This window comes from Gopherus evgoodei, chromosome 2 (assembly GCF_007399415.2).
Source record: "Gopherus evgoodei ecotype Sinaloan lineage chromosome 2, rGopEvg1_v1.p, whole genome shotgun sequence".
NCBI classification, from domain to species: domain Eukaryota; kingdom Metazoa; phylum Chordata; order Testudines; family Testudinidae; genus Gopherus; species Gopherus evgoodei.
In genome coordinates, this window is record NC_044323.1 from 253,212,265 (window position 1) to 253,235,582 (window position 23,318).

General features: G+C 46.5%; 1 protein-coding gene across 6 annotated transcripts in view; it reads left to right on the plus strand.

Moving 5' to 3' along the window:
- Positions 1-86: 86 nt before the first annotated feature.
- TMEM67 (transmembrane protein 67) overlaps positions 87-23,318 on the plus strand; it is a 66,063-nt gene continuing 42,831 nt past the window's right edge. Inside the window, exons 1-5 of one of the 6 annotated variants that reach the window (XM_030553467.1) lie at positions 87-102; positions 569-686; positions 13,197-13,285; positions 19,718-19,811; positions 21,224-21,323. In XM_030553467.1, the coding sequence (XP_030409327.1) occupies positions 13,229-13,285; positions 19,718-19,811; positions 21,224-21,323 (251 nt within the window). In that variant the 5' untranslated portion in view covers positions 87-102; positions 569-686; positions 13,197-13,228. The other 5 variants (XM_030553464.1, XM_030553466.1, XM_030553465.1 and 2 more) reach the window with 5 other exon arrangements.

A 23,318-nucleotide genomic window follows, 5' to 3' on the forward strand; every position in this document is an offset into this window, starting at 1 on the left:
TGTAACCGGAACCAGTGTACATGTCTGCCTGACCTTCCCGCTGTCATCATCTTGTCTTACTGCGCATGTGCTAGTTCATGGGCGGCCGCGCATCGGAGCTCAGTACGCATGCGTCTATCCTTGCCGTGGCTGCCATTCCTTTCCTTGTCCACGCGTGTTTGACTCACAGCTGCGTTTGCCATCGTCTGTGTGGGCAGCGTGCATGTGCTAGGGGGAAGCTCCCGCCTCATGGTGGGCAAAGGACCTGTCTGATTCAGGTTGGGGGATCCCTGACCTTCAGTCTCATGGTCTATATTGGCATCTTCTTAGTACAGTGATTCTCAAACTTTTGTACTGGTGACCCCTTTCACATAGCAAGCCTCTGAGTGTGACCACCCACTTATAAATTAAAAACACTTTTAAATATATTTAATACCATATAAATGCTGGATGCGAAGCAGGGTTTGTGGTGGAGGGTGACAGCTTGTGACCCACCATGTAATAACCTTGCAACCCCGAGGGGTCCTCCAGTTTGAGAAATCCTTCCTTAGCACTATCAGTTGTTCTGATCTCTGCCTCTTGTTTCCAGGGTAGTGTCCGACCCATCCTGTCATGGTGCTGGCTGGAATAGCATTGACATTGGGTTGGCAGGCTGAGTGTTTGTTTTCTGGTTGGACGAGAGATAGGATACTGGTGATGGTGTCAAGGTAAATGAATGGGTTATGAGGTCACTATTGTCAGTGACAGATGCCTTGGCTAAGTCTACACTGGCAGATTTTTTTCACCAAGAGTTCGGTCAGTGAAACTCGTTGTGTGTTCATATTGTCTTCCACAGTCAGCAGAGCATGTTCACACTTGTGGCACTTGCATTGGCAATGAGAGCATTGCACAGTGCAGCTCTCCCCCTTCTGCTGCTCAGACTTGTGGAAAGGTGGAGGGTATCATGGCACATCATGAGTCTGGGCTCAGTGCCCCATGATGCATGGCTTTCCATCCCAGCATTCCATGTGCTTCTGTCTTCAGTTCGCGGCATTTTTCAACGTCTGTTGTTTTCTGCTTGCCCCGCCACATCTATCTGCAGGAATCGATCCTGCACTCATCTCCACTGCTCTGCAAGCTAACACTAGCACATCGTGAATAGCAGTGGAGTTATTCTTGAAGTTACGAAAGCAATGGCAGTCACAGTTGCCTGAAGCGGTGTCTGACATGGAAAGCAGCAACATTAGGTTACTTCTGGCATTCACAGAACAGCTGAACACAGTGGAACGTTGCTTTTGGGCTCGGGAAACTGGCACTGAGTAGTAGGATCGCATTGTTATACAGGTCTGGGAACTTTCGGATGTAAAAAGCCACCTACCTGGAACTGTGTGCAGCGCTCGCCCCAGACCTGCGGTGCAAGAATACCCAAATGAGAACTGCACACTCGGTGGAAAAGCATGGAGCGATTGCAGTGTGGAAGCTGGCAACTCCAGACTGCTATCAGTCAATCGTGAACCAGTTTGGAGTGGGAAAGTTAACACTGAGGCTGTGTTAACAAAAGTGTGCAAGGCCATTAATCACATCCTACTGCAAAGACTGTGACTCTTGGCAACGTGCATGAAATGTGGATGGCTTTGCAGAAATGGGTTTCCCTAACTGCAGGGATGTGATAGATAGAACACATATTCCAATTCTGGCACCGGGCCACCTTGCAACAGAGTACATTAATGGGAAGGGGTACTGCTCCAAGGTTTTGCACACACTTGTAGATCACCATAGGTGTTTTACTGACATCACTGCAGGGTAGTCTGGAAAGGTGGATCATGCATGTATATTTAGGAACAGTGGCCTGTACAGAAAGCTGCAAGCAGGGACTTTCTTTCCAGACCATCAGATCACCATACAGGGAAGTCAAAATGCCCATCGTGATCCTGGGAGACCCAGCGTCTAAGTTCCCTCTAAGCTGCCTGGCCACACGGCCGTGCAGCTGTCTATTAAGCCCCGCACAGGGGCTCAGAACTGCAGTGGGGAGCATGGACCTGCCACAGTGGGGAGAGGTGCCCCTCCCTGCCAACCCCAGCATGTACCTGCCCTAGACTTGCTGTGGCCGGGGGGAAGGAGCCTCTCCCCCAGCCTGGCCCAGGGCCACCAGAGCTTCTGGGGAGAGGAGCCTCTCCCTCGGCCCAGCCCACACCTGCCGGAGCTGCCGTGCCTGAGGAGCAGCGCCTCTCCCCCAACCCTGAGCTGCTGCAGTGAGAGAGGGCTGGGGGGAGTCCTCTCTCTCCACCACAGCCTCAGGGTAGCCTGCACCCCAAACCCATTATCCCTGGCCCCAACCTAGAGCCCACAGTTCTCCGCATCCCAACCATCTGCCCCTCATCCCCAGCCCCATGACCAGAGCCCACACCTCCAGCCAGAGCCTTCACACCCTTGCACCTCAACCCTCTGCCACAGCCCTGACCCCCTCCCACACTCCGAACCTCTTGGACCCACCCTCACCACATGAATTTTGTTATGTACACCAATATGAAGGTGATGCATCATACATCACTTCCATATTGGTGCACATAACGAAAATTATTCCGCACACAGACATAAAAAATTAGAGGGAAAACTGCCTGGCGTACCCGTTAATGCCATGGCTCATGAAGCTGTACACAGGAAACCTAGATAGAAGTAAGGAGCAGTTCAACAACATGCTCAGTAGGTGCAGAATGACCACTGAATGTGCGTTTGGCCGGTTAACGGCACGTTGGTGATGCCTATATGGTAGGTTAGACCTTCACGGTTATAGCCACATGTTGCATGCTGCATAATATTTGTGAAGGGAAGGGCAAAAGGTTTACTCGGGTGGATTGCCGAGGCAGAATGCTTTGCAGCTGATTTTGAGCAGCCACATAGCCTAGGGCCATACTGCGTAGCTATGCAGGTGTAAGCAGAGTCAGGATAAGCTCTACACTGACATCTGGTGGAAAGAAGTTCAGAGAGTGTATTTGCATAGGTACGCCCACCCTATCCCAGACTCCCAAGCTGTGGGATTGCTTGGTGACAAATTGCTCACCCTCAGTTGGGTGGTACTGGCTAGACATGGGACATGGGTTCCAAAACCCAGAGAATTGAGAGAGGCTGGGGATAGGTATCTGTGCCTGGTGGTGCAGGCACCTTGTGGAGCCAGAAGCACCAGTTGCACCCCCTCCTCTCTCCACTGTGGAATGTCAGAGTTGATTTTTTTTTTATTATTCTCTCAAGAATCTAAAAACAGGTTACTGAGCTGAACTCACTTTGGGCTAATGGTGCACTAGCACTGGGGCTCCCCCACTAAGAGCTGAGATCACTAAGAGTTGAAATCACAAAGAAGCTGAAATGACTGAGCTGAGAGCTCTGAGCATTGTGCTAATTAGTGGGGGAGCCTGAAGACATGCTGTGGAACAGAGCAGCTGGTGGAGTGGAGCAGTTGCGGGGATGGCTGGAGCGGATCACGGGACAGCTGGTGGCAGCAGAGTGGAGTAGCTGTGGGATGGGTGGAGCGGCCCACAGAGTGAGCAGAGCTGAGCAGTTTTGCAGAGCAGCTCATGGAGCAGAGCAGCTGGTGGAGCGGAGCAGTTCCTGAGGATGGCTGGAGGAGCAGAGTGGAGCAGCTGGTAAAGCGGAGCAGTTCGTGGAGAAGGTGGAAGCAGAACCCACGGAGAGGCAGGGCAGTTGGCCCCGGACTACGTAAGGTGCCCCTTTCTACCCAGGCTGGGGGGGGGGGACCTCTACAGATAGACTCTCGAACTCTGGGGTGGCATTGACCAGAGACTTTTGGGTTGTTGGACTTTGGGGTGATTGGACTTAAAACCCTAAGCGGAAAAAGGACGGTGGCAAACGTACTTGGAGGTGGGTTTTTGTTTATGGTTTGCGTTATAACCCTGTTTGTGGTGTTTCTCCAATGGGATGCCGCATTGATTCCTTCCTTTATTAAAAAAGATTTTGCTACACTCAGACTCCGTGCTTGCGAGAGGGGAAGTATTGCCTCCTAGAGGCGCCCAGGGGGGTGTGGTATGTGAGTGTCCCAGGTCACTGGGTGGGGGCTCGAGCCGGTTATGTATTGTGTTACTGAAACGGAACCCCTGGATACTGAACCCGGCCCTTGTTGCTGCCAACTAGAGGGGCAGAAGGGTTACACAGGGAAATGTCCAGCATGCAGAAACAAAGCCAGCCTTCTACATTTCTCTGCCCTTTGCCCACTTCAGAACTTCACAAAGCAAAACCACTTACCAGGGGTCTCCTCTCCTGCTTCTGGCTCGCCAAAGAGCGACTGCAGAGACTGGCTAAACACCTCTGGAGTGGAGACCGCCTCCTCTCCCCAAACATTTATCAGATCCAGTAGCTCCAGTGATCCAAGTAGGAGACTGACTGCTGCATGGAGCCACCAGGATCACCTGGGAGGATGTGATGTGAGCTCGCCATGCGGTGCAAACAGGGAAGGGAATTTCAAAATTCCTGGGGCTTTAAAGGGGGAGGGATGGAAGGTTGTTTACCTGGTGGCAGGGCAGCAGAGTTGAAACTGCTGACCAGAGTGATGAGTATGGGCATTGTGGGACACATTCTGAAGGCCAATAACAGCACTAAAAATCAAGCACGGTGTCTATACGGGCACTACAATGATAAAACCTTGGAGCAAAAGCCTTATGACACTCGTTGAGGTGGTTTTATTACAGTGCTCCACCTGAGGAGTTTCATCGCAAAAATTGGCTTTGCAGTGTGTACACCTCTGGTGTTTCATTGCCAAAAGTTGCCTTTTGGTGAAAAAACTTAGCAGTGTAGACCAGGCCTTAGAGACTGGGCATTAGGAGAGAGCATTAAGTCAGGATTCTGCTCTCCATCTGAGTAACAACTATCTTCAATTTTGGTTTGGAAATAGGTGCCAGTTTTTCTGGAAGGGGTTCTCCAGCTTTCTAGTCATGCTGCATGGGGACAAGATACAAGATAGTTGGTGGAACAAAACATGTAGGCAGACTGAGTTTATATGACAGCTGGGCCTCTTTCCTGTCTCCAGGAGAAATATTACTGGCACAGGAAGATAAAAGTCTCTGTCACCAGGTAACTAGACCTTTAAGAGAGTCATTGTTACTGCTGAAATGTGTATCCAGTTGGGAACTGCTAGGAAGCAACTGGTGTGATAAATATGGTTTCCAAGCAATAATAGCACACAAGATAATAAAATGTTATGTAATTTTGTGTCAGGAAAAGGATGGTCAGGAATAATAATGAAGACATCTAGTGTACAGAAGTTTTGGTAGGGTTTAGAGAAGCATGAGGGATACAAGTAGGTTTTGGTAGCTGGGGAAAAGGGAGAAGAAATTACCCTCTCTCTCTTCTACCTTCTCATCCAGCCACTTTTCTTCTGCACCATAACTCTGCCCACCTTTCCAAATAAAAAGTAAAGCAGGATACAGTCAAAGGTGAGCTGAGAGAGGAAGGTATCTAGAGTTGTGTCCCCTTTACTGTTTTCTGCTTGCTGCTTCTTATTTTACCTTTGCTTTCCAGACAAAAACAAAAAAATTAAAAAAAAAAATTTATTTTGAGCCAAGTTTATTTCTCCTGCCTCTGCCTTGGTCTATACAACCTCCTCTTACTGGGTTCTCTGACCTTATATTTTATGCTGTTCTTATATTCCCCTTTCTTTGTTCCTTTTCTCCCTCTTTCTCTCGGCCTATTAATCTTTTTTCTTCCTTATTTCTCATCCTATTCCTCCCTCCCTCCCTCGCATTTAATCAATGGGACACAGTAATACCGGAGTACAAAATATATAGGAATGACTGAACTGGTCATGTTGGTGGGGGAGTGGCACTATATGTGAAAGAAGGCATAGAGTCAAATGAAGTAAAAATCTTAAATGAATCAAACCGTACCATAGAATCTCTCTGGATAGTAATTCCATGCTTGAATAATAAGAATATAGCAGTAGAAATATATTACCAATCACCTGGCCAGGATGGTGATAGTGACTGTGAAATGCTCAGGGAGATTAGAGAGGCTATTAAAATAAAAAACCTCAATAAAGAGAGATTTCAATTGTCCCCATATTGACTGGGTACATGTCACCTCAGGACAGGATGCAGAAATAAAGTTTCTTGACACCTTAAATGACAGCTTCTTGGAGCAGCTAGTCCTGGAACCCACAAGAGGAGAGGCAATTTTTGATTTAGTTCTAAGTGGAGCACAAGATCTGGTCCAACAGCTGAATATAGTTGGGCCGCTTAATAATAGTGACCATAATATAATTAAATGTAACATCCCTGTGGCAGGGAAAACAACACAGCAGCCCAACACGGTATCATTTAATTTCAGAAAGAGAGACTACACAAAAATGAGGAAGTTAGTGAAACAGAAATTAAAAAGGTACAGTGCCAAAAGTGAAATCTCTACAAGCTGCTTGGAAACTTTTTAAAGCTACCATAATAGAGGCTCACCTTAAATGTATACTCCAAATTAAAAAACATAGTAAGAGAACCAAAAAAGTGCCACTCTGGCTAAACAACAAAGTAAAAGAAGTAGTGAGAGGTAAAAAGGCATTCTTTAAAAAGTGGAAGTTATATCCTAGTGAGAAAAATAGAAAGGAGCATAAACTCCGGCAAATGAAGTGTAAAATATAATTAGGAAGGCCAAAAAAGAATTTGAAGAACAGCTAGCCAAAGTCTCAAAAAGTAATAGCAATTTTTTTTTTAAGTACAACAACCAGTGAGGCCACTGGACAATCAAGATGCTAAAGGAGCACTCAAGGATGATAAGGCCATTGCAGAGAAACTAAATGAATTCTTTGCATCTGTCAAGGCTAATTTCCCCACTCTGGCACTTCAAGTGCAGAAGGTGGGGGCTTGCAAGGATTTTTAAAATGAATACTAGTCACTCCAGGGTGGTATTAATCTTCCGAGGTCACAGCTTTTCTCTGACCTTGGATGAGTAGAATCATAGGTTATTAGGGTTGGAAGGGACCTCAGGAGATCATCTAGTCCAACCCCCTGCTCAAAGCAGGACCAATCCCCACTTCCCTAAATGGCCCCCTCAAGAACTGAGCTCACAATCCTGGGTTTAGCAGGCCAATGCTTAAACCACTGAGCTATCCTTCCCCCACCACCTAAGTGCAATCATCCACACTTTTGAGAGCCCAGAAAGGAACACTTGGGAATTCCTTCCTATGGGGTACTCTCAAGCCCTTTCACACCCCCCTTCTGGAGAAGAGCTGAGGAAAAAAAACAAAGGAAATCAGCTGTTGTCATCGGCTAATTAAACATATGCACAAACCTCTTAGGGACACAAAAATTCAATCCTGTTTTTTAAAAAGGTAAATTTTATTAAAAACAAAAAGAAGGGAAATACATTTGGAACTTTGTTTCTTTTAAAATCTAGCAAAAAGCCTATTACAAAAATTAAGCATCAAGATACCTCTTTTGAGATTTAGCTTAAAGGTTACAAGCAAAAGAAAAGCATTTGGGGTTAGCACAGAGGAGTTCACAAGCCAATAAAAGAAATAACCCTAATCACATTTTTTTTAGACATTCCCTGATTTACTTACATATCTGAGGTTTTAGATAAGTAGGTTTGAGGTATGAATTGATAGTTTTTCATACCTGGTTTTAAAGCTGCTTACAGTATTGTTGCTCTGTGTCTCCGCTCTCCAGAGAACAAACAAAGGGAAAGCTTTTTTCCCCAGTTTTGAAAAGTTCCAGCCCTTCCATTGGCCCTTTTGGTCAGGTGCCCACTCCCATTCCTTTACCTGGGGGACTTTTTTAGCCCTTTACAGGTAAAGCAAGCAGAGAAAAGCCACCAAGAGGGACTTTATTGCTAACTGGCTGGCTGAGTGTCCATAAAAGGGAGCTACTATCCCCCCCGTCCCCACTTCATTTATCACAGCATTAATCTTCACAGCTCAGGATGTGATGGAGATTCCAAAACCTGAGACATTATTTTTAGGTGACAAATCTGAGGAACTGTCCCAAATTGAGGTGTAATTTGAGGAGGTTTTGGAACTAATTGATAAATTAAAGTGTAATAAGTCACCAGGACCAGATGGTATTTACCCAAGAGTTCTGAAGGAACTCAAATGTGAAACTGCAGAATTACTAACTGTAGTCTGTAACCTATCATTTAAATCAGTTTCTGTATCAAATGACTGGAGGATAGGCAATGTGATGCCAATTTTTAAAAGGGCTTCAGAGGTGATCCTGGCAATTACAGTACTGGGCAAACTGCTTGAAACTATGGTAAAGAACAACATTGTCAGACACACAGATGAATATAATTTGTTGGGGAAGAATCAACATGGTTTTTGTAAAGGGAAATCATGCCTCACCAATCAACTACAATTCTTTGAAGGGGTCAACAAGCATATGGAGAAGGGGGACAAGCGACGGAAGTGGAGCAGCCCGGCCCCAGCCCGCTCCACTCCGCCAGCTCCCAGCTGCAGCACTCCACTTCCCGCCGCACATGAATACACGGGGTGTCCTTTCCCCAACCTCCCTGCACTCACCTGTGGCAGGAAGCAGAGCACCGTGGCTGGGAGGTGGCAGAGTGGAGTGGGCTGGGGCCGTTTCACTCTGCTTCCCACTGCCAGTGAGTGCGGATGGCATCCTGTCTCCAACCTCCCCGCACTCACTGGCAGCGGGAAGCGGAGCAGCCTAGTTCCAGCCAGCTCCACTCCACCTGCTCCCTGTCATGGTGCTGCTGCCCGCTGCAGGTGAGTGCAGGACCTTTCCCCAGCTGCCCATCAGCGACACGGCTGGGGCAAGGAAAGCAGAGCAGTCTGGGGCCACGTCACTCCGCTTCCCACTGCAGGTGAGTGCAGGGGGGCATCCTTTCCCCAACTTCCCTGCACTCACCAATGGCGGGAATATAACAGGCATCACAGAAACTTGGTGGAATAAGGATAATCAATGGGACACAGTAATACCAGGGTACAAAATATATCGAAAAGAGAGAACAGGTCATGCTGGTGAGGGAGTGGCACTATATATGAAATGGCAGGTCTACACTATGGGACTAAGTCGACCTAAGTCACGCAGCTCCAGCTACGTGAATAACGTAGTTGAGGGGAGTGTCACGGGGGATCCAGTGGATATAGTGTTCTTAGATTTTCAGAAAGCCTTTGACAAGGTCCCTCACCAAAGGCTCTTAAGCAAAGTAAGCTATCATGGGATAAGAGGGAAGGTCTGCTCATGGATCAGTAACTGGTTAAAAGATAGTTAACAAAGGATAGGAATAAATGGTCAGTTTTCAGAATGGAGAGAGGTAAATAGTGGTGTCCTCCAGGGGTCTGTACTGGGACCAGTCCTATTCAACATATTCATACATGATCTGGAAAAAGGGCTAAACAGTGAAGTGCCAAATTTTGCAGATGATACAAAACTACTCAAGATAGTTAAGTCCAAAGCAGACTGCGAAGAGCTACAAAAGGGTCTCTCAAAATTGGGTGACTGGGCAACAAAATGGCAGATGAAATTCAATGTTGATAAATGTAAAGTAATGGATGTTGGAAAATATAATCACAACTATACATATAAAATGATGGGATCTAAATTAGCTGTTACCACTCAAGAAAGAGATCTTTGAGTCATTGTGGTTACTTCTCTGAAAACATCCACTCAATGTGCAGTGGCAGTCAAAAAAGTAAACAGAATGTTGAGAATCATTGAGAAAGGGATAGATAATAAGACAGAAAATATAATTTTGCCTCTATATAAATCCATGGTATGACACATCTTCAATACTATGTGCAGATGTCACCACATCTCAAAAAAGATATATTGGAATTGGAAAAGGTTCAGAAAAGGGCAATAAAAACAATTAGGGGTATGAACGGTTTCTGTATGCAGAGAGATTAATGAGACTGGGACTTTTCAGCTTGGAAAAGAGGTGATTAAGGGGGATATAATAGAGATCTATACAATCATGACTGATATGGAGAAAGTAAATAAGGAAGGGTTATTTACTCCTTCTCGTAACACAAGAACTAGCGGTCACTAAATGAAATGAATAAGCAACAGGTTTTAAACAAACAAAAAGAAATATTTCTTCACTCAACCTGTGGCACTCCTTGCCAGAGGATGTTGTGAAAACAGGGCTCAAAAACAACTAGATACTTTCCATCAGGACCACTGGCTACTAGCCAGGATGGCTGCATGGTGTGCCTTGCCTCTGTTTGCCAGAAGGTTGGAATGGGTGACAGGGGATGGATCACTGGATGATTACCTGTTCTGTTCATTTCCGCTAGAGCACCTGGCACTGGCCAGCCAGAAAACAGGATACTGGGCTGGATGGACCCTTGATCTGGCCGTTCTTAAGGTCTCCCTCTTTCTGCCACACTCACCCATTCTCTAAATTAACTGACAGCCTGTTGTAATTTTTTTCTCCCTCACACCATATTGTGCTTCTCTAAGCCTGAAGTTCCGCTGTAGCACAGGTCGGAGGAGGAGTCCCACGGCCACCGGCCCACCCTTTCCTCCCACGTGCAGCTCCCTGCAATTCCTAAGAAGAAAAACCCGCCGTGAACTGTTTCGGCCCCTCTGGCTAGCCGTAGCCGGGCCTGTTCTTTATTCGTCGGGGAGGCGGGGCTAGCCAATCATCGCGGGGGCGGGGGCGGGAGGTTGCTGGGAGCTGAGTAGCCATGGCGACGATGGGGCGCTGTGGCACCGCTGCTCTGCTCCTGGTGCTCAGCGTGCGATTCTCGGCTGGGCAGAGCTTCTCCCTGCCTCTGCGCCAGCCGCAGGACTGCGGCGGTGCCCGTTACTTCGATATCGCCAGCCTGGCGTGCGGCCAGTGCGGGCCACACCAGGAGCGGAGCGCCTGGGGTGAGAGCGAGCGAGGGGCCCAGCCGCGATGCGGGCCGGGGGAGTCCTGCCTCCTAGCGGGCGGGGTGGGGTGTGCAAGGAGCCTAACTTGTCCCCCGCCCTCTCTGACTAGGCTCTGGGGGTGGGGAGCTGTTCTGGGAGGCTCCGCTCCGTCGCGGGCTGGCAGAGCCCCTGGGCTGAGGGGGCTGCGCCGTGTTACGGCCCGCGCCTGCCTGCGGGCTGCGTTCACAAAGTCCCTTTAGAGCCGTGGTTGTGGTAGCCCCTGGGAGCTGAGCGGTGCGTCACCCCAATCAGGGACAGACCGGGGGGTTGTTCAACCTTTGGCTCTTACGACACTGAAGCGTTTGTTTTAATTCATCTTTTGCATGTCAGAAACCGGAATGTTCGCTCTTTGCACGTGAACTACCTGCGAAATGCTGGCATGTCTCCAGTGATCAAACGTGGCTAGTGGGGTACTGATGCTGCCAGGGGGAAGTGGTGATGTAGAGAATTTGTCCTGAGACTTTCTGGGTTTTTTTCAGAATAGCATAGGTGGGTTGAATTTGCAGTACGTTCACCATCCCAGGGCAACAACTTCACCTTGTGGAAACTTTGCAAGACAAATTTCTCATTTCTGTAGTGGTTAGTTTGTTGGTGGTTTGGGGTTTGTTTTTAAGAATAAGATTAAACCTGAAATGAAGGTCTTGTTTTTATTGACTAGTTCTACTACAATAAGACTGCTGAGGTAGAAATTCAGTCTCCTCGGCTTGTGTGAATCTTGGACAGATATGAGGCAGAGAAAGGTTAAAATATATATATCATTTTGACCCGCTGAATGTCATTCTGACATGATCAGCTTTTTCATTTCATGTAACAGTTGCCCCAAGCCACAGCCTAGAAATGAGAGAACAATGTTTATTTGGGCTAGTCTACAGTCGCAGTGCTGTGCTTTAATGTGGCTTGGGTGGTTGCGGCACAGTGCTGTAAAAAAACCCCACTTCCACGAAGGCTGTAGCTACCAGCGCTGGGAGCATGGTCTATACTGGCACTTTACAGCGCTGAAACTTGCTGCTCTCAGGGGGGTGTTTTTTCATGCCCCTTGAGTTAGAAAGTTGCAGTGCTGTAAATTGCCAGTGTAGACAAGCCCTTAGTCTTTTTTTTTGTGTGTGTTAAATATGCGTGAATGTGCTGCTCATTAACTGAAGAGTTAATAACCTTGATTAAAAACTCTTTCCACAATGCGTGGCTGATATATGATAATGTTTATAAGTATTTCTGGGTCTTTGACGTTTGTAAATTTCTACAAACATTTACTTGATCAGATAGGTCTAGTACAGTAAAGTCTCAAATATATGAACATCACAGTTACTGACTAAATGGTCAACTGGACAGTATGGGGAATTGGAAGTAACCAGTCAGGCAGCAGCAGAGACTAAAAGAAAAAAGCAAATACTGTACTGTGCCTGTATCTTAAAGGTAGGCACATATGGACTGCCTGTCCCCCACCACCGGGCAGCCACTTACGAGTGTTGGTTTTCCTGTCTCCTTCCCCTTCGGGTGGGAATGTAAGCTGCTGGAGATAAAGCCTGAGGTCTGGAGAAGCAGCTCAGTTTTAAAAGACCACAGCCTGCACCACGCACCCACTGGCACTGCAGTGCCCCAGGGTGCCTCACTCATCACCTTTGCAGCTGGGGGCAAAAAACCAGCTACCTGTCGCCTCCCTCACTAACTGGGCAGCCACTTAGGGTGACCAGACAGCAAGTGTGAAAAATTGAGACGGGGTGGGGGGTAATAGGAGCCTATATAAGAAAAAGACCTAAAAAATCAGGACTGTCCCTATAAAACCATGACATATGGTCACCCTGTGCAGCCACTGCAGAGCTGTGAGCCCCTGCTATGAACAGTCTGCTCTGAGGAGCATCCAATAAAGGCTTCTTCAGCTTTTGTTTTGTAATAGAAATAGCAAAAAATGTAAACAATTAGTGGCCCATTCCTGTATGGCGTGGTGTGCCCTGAACTTTCACAGCTGAAACCAGTGGAAGTTGCAAGCACTACACACTTCACAGCATCAAGTCCATGGAATAGTATAGGTTATTTTACTATTCATGTTTGAATAAAGGAAAAAGTATTAAAAGTATTGAATTTAAAATAGCTTATACAATAACTTTGAAGCTCTTTGCACACAAAAAAAGACAGTTTTCCTTGGTTATTTACTCTATCAGAGTAATTCTACTTTTGAAGGGTAAAAAGTAAACTCTAGCATGAACATTCTAAAAGGAATGTTTTTACTGTGGTTCTTATTCAAACATCGTACTTGTTTAAGCAGGAAATTGAGAGTCTTCATTTAAGAGCTGCAGCCATTGCTCTACAATAGAGTTGGTTTTTTTATTTGTATAAATTGAGGTGAAAAACAAAACATTTACTTTTTAGGTATTTCGTGTGCATGTCTACCAGGATTCAAGATGGTTTCTAATAATGGTGGACCTTCTGTTATTTGTGAAAAATGCCCAGAGAATATGGTAGGTATAAGCTTTACATGTTGTGATGTGATGATACATTTTTGCAGTTTTATAGGTCTTCATGCTTCGATTAAAAAAATTACAAAAAAGTTTAATTTACTGTTTTATCAGCTGTATTTTTTATTTAGAACTATTCAAAATTTGTATTCAGGTATAGGTAAAAGTGCCATTTATGAAGCTTGTAATTCATCTTACAACAGTTTTAGCTGTCTATGACAAATGTGGGGAGCTTCCTTTGAATGCAAGATGGAAAAAAATGTTCAGTTTTTGTGGGAAAATTTGACTTTAAAGGCTGTAAATTTTTTGTTTGCAAAAGTGAGCTATTGCCAAGAAATTTTCAGTGAGGCTAGAATAAGGATAATGAAATAAACAGTAATAACGAATGTAAATAAGTCGATAGGCAAGTGTAAATCTGCCTAGAATAACTTCTTGGTTTGCTCACTCTCATACAACCAAATACTTTTCTAATCAAACAAGTTGTAGAACACACAGGTTGTTTAAAAGCTGACCAATTTAAGCATGATTCAAGAAAAAAAAACATCTATAAAATGTCATGAGTGAGCAAACAACTTAAGGGTATTCTAAATATTGGTTTTATCTCTTATTAGTCCTCGCTTTCTTCCATTTATGTTATATTCTTATCTTTATGGCTACACCGCACTTTCATCGATAAAACTTTTGTTGGTCAGGGGTTGGGGGAAGGGGGGGAACACACCACAACAGACAAAAGTTTTACAGACAAAAAGCACCATTGTGGACAGTGCAAGATGCTCTGCTGACAACAAAGTTACCATCCCTTGTGGGGGCGGAGTGTGGTTTTATTTTTTTGGCAGGAGAGCAGCTACACTGCATACCTTACAGCAGCAGGGTAAGGTGTGCAGTGTAGACCTAGCTATCAGTCACTTAGGGTTTGTCTACATCTACAATTTTGCAGCGCTGGTGTGTTAGTACAGCTGTATAGGGCCAGCGCTGCAGAGTGGCCACACTTACAGCAACCAGCGCTGCAAGTGGTGTTAAATGTGGCCACACTGCAGCGCTGTTGGGAGTGGTGCATTGTGGGCGGCTATCCCACAGACCACCTCGTCACATATCGGCGCTGTGGCTTGTGGGAAGGGAAAGGAAGTGTGATTGTCTTTCCGCTTCCTGTTCCTGTTCCAACACCCCGTGGTGCTTTGGTACACATTCGGAGCAGTGTGGCAGCATTGTGATTGTACAGCGCTTTTTCTGCGTTTTTTTTAATAAATGGATCCTGAGCAGCTGACGACCTTATTGATGAATGTTGCCAGCACATCGTGCTTGGCAGTGGAGCTATTCCTTCAGCTGCAAAATGAGAGCGACAGTGAGAGTGAGGAGTCAGACGATGATATTGAATCGCCTCACTGTGAAGACAGTACATTGCTTGTGGCAGTAACAGACGTGCTCAGCTCCGTGGACCGGCGCGTTTGGGCTCGGGAAACCAGCACTCAGTGGTGGGATCAAATCGTCCTGCAATCCTGGGATGACGAGCAGTGGCTGCAGAACTTTCGGATGAGAAAAGCCACTTTCATGGCACTGTGTGCTGAGCTCGCCCCTACCCTGCGGCGCAGGGACACGAGATTTAGAGCTGCCCTGCCTGTGGAGAAGCGGGTGGCTATTGCAATCTGGAAGCTGGCAACTCCAGACTGCTTCAGATCGGTGGCGAACCAGTTTGGAGTGGGAAAGTCTACCGTTGGAATGGTGTTGATGCAAGTTTGCAGGGCCATTAATCGCACCCTGCTAAGAAGAACCGTGACTCTTGGGAACGTGCAGGACATTGTAGATGGCTTTGCAGAAATGGGGTTCCCTAACTGTGGAGGGGCAATAGATGGGACTCATATTCCTATTCTGTCACCACCCCACCTGGCATCAGAGTATGTTAATCGCAAGGGGTATTTCTCCGTGGTTCTGCAAGCGCTTGTGGATCACCATGGGCGTTTCACTGACATTTACTCAGGATGGCCTGGAAAGGTGCACGATGCACGCATATTTCGGAACAGTGCCCTGTTCAGGAGGCTGAGGGCCGGGACTTTTTTCCCAGACCGCAAGATCACAGTAGGGGACGTCGAAATGCCCACTGTGATCCTTGGAGACCCCGCTCACCCCTTAATGCCATGGCTCATGAAACCATATACAGGGAAGCTTGACAGGAGCAAGGACCGGTTCAACTACAGGCTGAGCCGGTGCAGAATGACTGTGGAGTGTGCTTTTGGCCGTTTGAAAGCTCGCTGGCGCTGTCTTTATGGGAAGCTAGATTTGATGGAAAGCAGCATCACCGCAGTTATATCTGCGTGCTGCACCCTCCATAATATTTGTGAAGGGAAGGGTGAAAGATTCAGTGAGGAATGGACCTCCGAGGTTCGACGCCTGGAGGATGAGTTTGCTCAGCCAGAGAGCAGGGCTAATAGGGAGGCCCAGGAAAGGGCTTCAAGGATTAGGGATGCTTTAAGGGAGCAATTTGATGCTGAGAGCCAACAGTACTGTTTGATGCATTTGATGTGCTTTGCTTTACCTTGCTGTGTAATATTTCCCACTTCCAGCAACAATAAAATGTAATGAAAGAAATAGAAAGAAAAAACTTTATTCAACAAACAGTACATAACAGGCAAGGGGGTAGGGATGGTGGACTGTACATTTACAGGTTTTAATATGTCCTATTTTGATCAATATTCCCTGTCTGCTGCACTTCAGCAGTACTATGCTGCAGAACAGTGGGGGTGGAGTGAACAGGGTAAGAATTATAGTTATCAGGGCTGGTAGGTGATCTTATAGGTGTTGGGGGCAGCTGGGGATAATATGGAACTGGCTGCTGGAGAAAGCTGTTTTGTGGAAAGACTGGGGAACAAGGAAGAGGTCTTTGGGAGGGCTGTGGGTTACCACGGTACAAATTTGTCTGCATGGCTACAAGAGACTCTAAAGACTCAGTTTGGCGAGATAGGAGGCTTATCATCTGCTTTGTGGTTTTTTTGGCAGACAATTCCTTTCTCCTGCTTTCTGTTTGCCTCCATTCATGTACACTGCTTCTCCATTCATACGTCTTCTCTCTCCATTCCTCTGTATTCCTACTTTCTCTGTTGTAGTGGATCATAACAGACTTGATCAATTCCTCTTTTGATTTCCTAGGATTCCGTCTCAAGTCCTGCAACCTACGTGAGGCCGGTAATATGGCTGCAGTAGTCAAGGTCCCTAGAAAACAGAGATAGAACCATGTAATACACAAAGGCATCATTGTTTATTATCACAGTTTGAAGGACTTTTGAGACTTTTGGTAGCATCCTTCTCACATACCTCACATAACACAGAGAGGGCAGGCAAGCTAAGTCATGGCGAGAAATGGGGTGAGTGGTTTTGCCCCGATTTCCCCTTGGTAGTGGGAATTGACCACTGGGTCACTGGGGTTTATCAGCAATGGGTACAGGGGGTAGCTGGTGTCCTGAAGAAGGGACAGTAGTGAATAGGAAGGTGGTGAGCTAGCTGCTTGGGGTGGGGGTTTCTTTGGTCCGCGTTCACGCCATCCTGACGGTGGGGAGGGGGGGAACGCGGTGCTGGATGCCTGCTTAGATGGGGGGCCGGGGTACACCGGAGCACACCGCGGGGCTGGAGGCCTGCTTGGAGGGGGGGTCGGGAAACACCAGAGCACACCGCGGGGCTGGAGGCCTGCTTGGAGGGGGGGGGTCGGGGAACACCAGAGCACAACGCGGGGAAGGATACCTGCTTGGAGGGGGGTCGGGGAACAGCAGAGCACACCGCGGGGCTGTGTGCCTGCTTGGAGGGGGGGCCGGGGAACACGGAGCACACTGCGGGGCTGGGTGCTTGCTTGGAGAGGGGGGTCGGGGAACACCAGAGCACACCGCGGGGCTGGATGCCTGCTTGGAGGGGGGGGGTCGGGGAACACCAGAGCACAACGCGGGGAAGGATACCTGCTTGGAGGGGGTGCCGGGGAACACCGGAGCACACCGCGTGGCTGCCTACGTGCTGGGAGGGGGGGTGGGAAACACGGGAGCACACCGCGGGGCTGCCTACGTGCTGGGAAAGGGGTGGGGGGGAAACAGAGCGTCATGGGCTGGGGAACCGCGAATCTGGCGCCCTGCACTCAATTACCCCTAAACTCTCAACAGGGTTTCCTACTGCCAGACATATCACTGCTGCGTGTTACCTGGGAAGAGAGGGAGGGTCTTCTACAGGAATGTGGATACCGCCCTGGCCCCCATGCAGCTTGTCTGTGTGCAGCCATGGTCCTCCCACCCCTCGCTGCACAGTGGATCGGACGAGTTAGCCTGACCGGGACAGGGACCACGGTGGCTCTCCCGATCAATTTGAGAAAGCAAATTGCAAACGCTCTTGCAGAAACATTTCAAGAGATTACCGAGGCAGATTACAGAGACGTGATAGATCAAATCAATGGGCTATTCCACGTTTAGGCATGCATGCAGGCAGCCATAACCAAAATCCTCCTCTCCCAAAACATAGAAATCTACTCACCCCGAGCACAATCCTCAGCTTCCTCCTCAACATCAGCTTCCAGCTGCTGCGACTGGCTAGCCTTCTCCGGGCTTGAGAAGAGATCCTGGCTGCATGTGTCCTGGGACTCCAGGGTGTCTCCCTCCACGCCAATAGCCTCACTGTCTCCGTCCTCTACAACATCCCCCACTGCTCCCTGCTCTGAACTCTCCATCGTGCTCCTAGGATTCGCAGTGGGATCACACCCAAGTATGGCATCCAGCTCCTTGTAAAAGCGGCAGGTTGTGGGGGCAGCTCCTGAGCGGCGATTTCCCTCACGGGCTTTGCAGTAAGCACTCCTCAGCTCTTTAATTTTTACCCTGCACTGCAAGGCGTCCCGTTCATGGCCCCTTCTCATCAAGGACTGTGCTATCTGCCCATACGTATCATAATTTCTCCTTCTGGAGCACAGCTGTGTTTGCACAGCCTCCTCTCCCCAAACACTAATGAGGTCCTGCAGCTCTGCATTGGTCCATGCTGGGGCTCGTTTGGTGTGTGGAGGCATGGTCGCTGAGTGATTGATAGATTAATTGCACTCCACACCTGGCTGAGCAAACAGGAAGGGTATTTTTAAATTTCCCGGGGCATTTAAAGGAGGGGTCAGGTGAGCACAGGGCAGTGGAGTTTGCCTGATTACCAGAGAGGCTTCTTCAGGTATGCTGGGATACCTGCTTATGCCATGGAGGTCAACAAAAACGCTGGTGAGTGTCTACACCTGATGACCAGCGCTGGTGATCCAGCGCTGGATCCTCTACACCTGAGGCTCGACCGGGTGTACGACCAGCGCTGCAAACAGGGAGTTGCAGCGCTGGTAGTGCCGTGCAGGTGTGTACACATCCTAAGTTGCAGCGCTGTAACCCCCTCACCAGCGCTGCAACTCTGTAGTGTAGACAAGCCCTCAGGCTCTCTCTCTACATAAAGACTACTCCTTTATGAAGTCCCTGGGCTCAGTTGTTTTGCTTCTTTTTTCTTGCCTATTTTTTAGTATTTGGTTGGAAGCCTATGGGGGGGAGGGTCATGGTATTGCCACACTTACTTCTATGCTGCCTTCAGAGCTGTGCAGCTGGAGAGCAGTGGCTGCTGGCCAGGAGCTCAGCTCTGAAAGCAGAGCCACCGCCAGCAGCAGCACAGAAGTAAGGGTGGCATGGTATAGTATTGCCATCCTTCTGTGCTGCTGTATGAAGAGCTGGGCCTTAAGTCAGCAGTCACTACTCACCAACCCCCCAGTTCTGAAGGCAGCAGCCCAGAAGAAAGAGGTATGGTATTGCCAACCTTACTTCTGCACTGCTGCTGGCAGGGTGCTGCCCTCAGAACTGGGTGCCTGGCTAACAGCTGCCGCTCTTCTGCCAGCAGCAGTGCAGAAGTAACAACAATTATACCATTGTGAAATTTCACATTTAAATAGCTGAAATTTATTATTTTTAAAGTCCAGTGACTGTGAAATTGACCAAAATGGACCACGAATTTGGTAGGGCCCTACCTATAGTCACTTCTGCATTGATGATAAGTTGTCAAAATCCATAACATTTTTTTTTGATGTTGTTAGATGTTACTCCATTTCTGTTGTAAAACAAGCACTTTTAAACAGTTTAGTTCCAAGATGGCATAAATGGATTTCAACTAATAGTTTTTTGTTTTTGTTTTTTTTTTTAAAAGCAACTAAAAAATCCTCTTATACTCTAACTAGGTACTGTATTGTGACCCCAAACCTCTGAAAAGATCAGTCAGATCTTTAAGTCTGAATGAAGCCCCACTGAATATATTGATGGTTCTCCTTGCTACGGTCTTTAGTATGTTCTTCAGGCAGCTTTGTGAATGTTATGCATTTTAGAATACCTGAATAATTTCTATTTTAAATAATGTATTTCAGTTTTAGAGAACTTTTATGAAGGATTTTACAAATATTTTAAACTTTAGAGTGGCGTTACTGAAGATGGGTGGAGTTGTATTACTTGTCCTAAAGGCTTAACTACAGAAGGAAAATGTAAATGCGCCATTAATGAAATTTTAGGTAAGTAATCTATAAGCAATATGAAATTATGTTCTTAAATATCTGAGTTTATCAAAACAGCATTGTGTATTACCACAGCAAGCCAAAGTTATCAAAGTATTGATGTTTATAGTTCTAATGTAAAAAAGTATTCTTGTTTTTTAAACCCATCTTCCCCCCACCCCCACCTCACAAACCTGTAGCAGACAAAACTGTGTCCTCTAGCCATAATTCCTTGCATTTGAAAGTAGCAAAAAAAAAAAGACAGATTATTCTTACCGGACCCCTTCTGCTTACTCCTGGCAAGCGTAGAATGATCTCTGTATATCCTGATTTTTATAGACCTGCTTGAAGCATAAAAGGCTTCTGTCAATTTGGTGTATTTAAGATCTTTCTCATTGCTGCAAGGTAGCACAGTTCTGAAAAAACTCTTAACAGGAATTATTGTAACGGAATCATATGTCTCCCATTTCAAACCCTTTTGGATGTAGAGAAGCCAGATTATTATTCATCTTACTCTGAAAATAAGAGCAATACAAGATACAATGTTATCCTCATCTCATAGCTTGCTTTCTGGCTTCATACAGGCTCAGGAACTTGCTGTAGAAATGTTTACTATTGGTTATCCAAAATGTTTACAAACAAACAGAAACCAGATGTCTTTGTACTAGGTTCATTCTTCCTGATCATTGCTTTAAGTCTTAAAAAATGTGACCGAGGGTGACTTTAAGATACATCCAACTGTCATTTAACGTTAGAAAAAGAATACCAGTTTAAGAATCAGAATGTTTTTAAGCTGAAACATCTCCCTTTAAGCATCATGAGAGTTATAAAATACACTTCTTATCCCCATAGCAAATAGTCTAAAGTATTTAAAAAAAAAACAAAAACAAACAATCCCAAAGAGCTTTGGAGGAAAAAAAAAAACTTGCGTTTGTGATATATTCACATGTGCATCATCTTTGCACAGCATCTGTAATTTAGTTCTTTAACACTGTTAATCTGTGGTTTTATTAGTTGCTTTAGAAAAAGCTTAATTTTTGAAATTTAAGCATCTTGTCCCATAAAAATCATGATTAAATTACTGCTGTTCAAAAAGAATTACTACTTATGCCAAAATTTTGCAATTTACTTACAAATATCCTGTTGTTTTGAATATAAATTCCTCTTTAACACAAGTGCAGAGAAACTTGCTTCATTTTTGCCCCTAGCTTATAATTAAAACTACTAGGGTGTATGTATTACTTACACAGGATATTTGTCAGTTGTGACTCAGGAGTTTTAGAAAATGCAGACTGATTTTGTATTAATGTCTGAGCCAGATTTTCCTAGATATGTTCTTTTAAAGCATTATGTTTGTAATCAGCTTTATGACCTATGCAAAATACTCTATAGCATGTTGTTGTTCACATTTACATTTCTTCCCCCCTTAGTGGAAAGAGATGTTAATGGCAAGTTGTTGAATGAAGCATTGTGTATACGCTGTGATGCAAATGAACCATCATTCTCTGCTTCAAATGTCTTGGGAGATAGGTAAGTATTCTTGCTTCTTCTAAATTTATGTATTCAGATCTGCTTTGTATGGGTCCTGATGATGATGTGATTTAAATGGAACGCTCCCCGGGAACAAACTATCTGTTGAATAAAACATGAATACTTCTAGTTAATTAAGGCATTCTCTCGTGCATATACTATAGATGTCCCTATTGCTTTGTGGCAATCTAAATAGCAGTAAGACAAGAGGTTTCAACTCATGTTCAAGTCAGCAGGAGTAGAGGTTGCTAAGCTAACCCCGCCCCCCCTCGGCAGCTAACTCAGCCCCCTACCCGGGGAGCCCCTCTCCCCCAGCAGCAGCTATCCCCCACCACCACCACGACAGCTAACCCCTCTCCACCGCGTCCCCCCACTGCAACTAACCCTGCCTGGGGAGACTCTTCCCCATCCCCCCATGGCAACTAACCCTGACTGGGGAGACCTGACCTCCCCGGCCACAGCAGCTGACCTTGCCTGGGGTGTCATAAACAGATAATTAAGGGTTAATGTCTCTCTTACCTGTAAAGGGTTAACAAACAGGGAACCGAACACCTGACCAGGGAATCAATCAGGAGACAAGATACTTTCAAATCTCGGTGAATGGAAGCCTTTGTGTTTTTTGGGTTTGGCTTTGTTCTCTCTGGGTCCTGGAAGGGACTAGACGTGCAACCAGGTTTCTTGCCAATCTCCCTGCTACAGTCTCTTATATATTCAGAATAGTGAGTATTTAGTAAGAAAGGGGGTTATAGTCTTTTGATTGTTTTCTGTATTTGCAAATGTGTATTTGACTGGAAGTATTTTAAATTGTATTTCTGCTGGAGGAGGCTTTTTCTCCAGTTTCTATAAGCTGACAGACCCTGTAACTTTTACCATCTAAATTACAGAGAACTTTTACCTTTCTCTTTCTTTTTTTTTTTATTAAAAGTTTTGTTTTTAAGACCTGTTTGATTTTTTCCCCTTGTTGAGGCTCAAGGGAATTGAGTCTGTACTTAACAGGGAAGGGGAAGGGAGGGGAGAAGGGGGAATCCCTTTGTTTTAAGATTCAAGGGGTTGGAATCACGGTAATCTTCCAGGGTAACCCAGGGAGGGGAGGTCTGGGAGAGGCAATGGTAAGGAAAGGGGTTTACTTTCCTTGTGTTAAGATCCAGGGGGTCTGGGTCTTGGGGGTCCCCAGGGAAGGTTTTGGGGGGACCAGAGTGTATCAGGCACTGGAATTCCTGATTGGTGGTAGCTTATCAGATCTAAGCAGGTAATTAAGCTTAGAGGAATTCATGCTGGTACCCCAACTTTTGGACTCTAAGGTTCAGATTGGGGAAAGATACCATGACATGGGGAGACTCCCCACCGCCACGGCAGCTAACCCTGCCTGGGTTTTCCCCCATCCAGCTCACCTCGGCTCCGCCTCCTCCACTGAGCACACTGGCACCGCTCTAATTGTCCTCCCCGCCCAGGCGTGCGGCGCCGATTGGAGGAGACTTAGAATGGGGGCTGTGCGTTCAGTGGAGGAGGCAGAGTGGAGGTGAGCTGGGGCGGGGAGCTGTTCCGTTGTGCGCCTCCCTCGCCCCCTGTTACTGCAGGCAGCCCTCCCCATGCGCCCCCCCCAGCTCACCTCCACTCCATCTACTTGCCTCAGGAGACTTTTAGGCGCCCCCAATCATTAGGCGCCCTAGGTGGCCGCCTAGTTTGCCTAAATGGTTGCACCGGCCCTGAGGGCCAGTATCCTAAATTTGCAACTCCAGTCTTTCTTCTGACTGATGGTAGAGTAGGAACAACGTGTTCTTATATTAATATGTACTGCTTTATTTGTTGCTAATTGAATAATAGTGGAAATGAGCTGGTAAAACTAATTTTTGTCCAGCTCCTATTAGTCTCAGGCCTCTAATAAACATTGTGTTATGAACACAGAAGGGAAAAAAACCTCTGTGTACTTGAGCTGAAATGTGATCCCAGGACTTAATTTGAAGTTTTGAACATAAGAATAGCCATACTGGATTA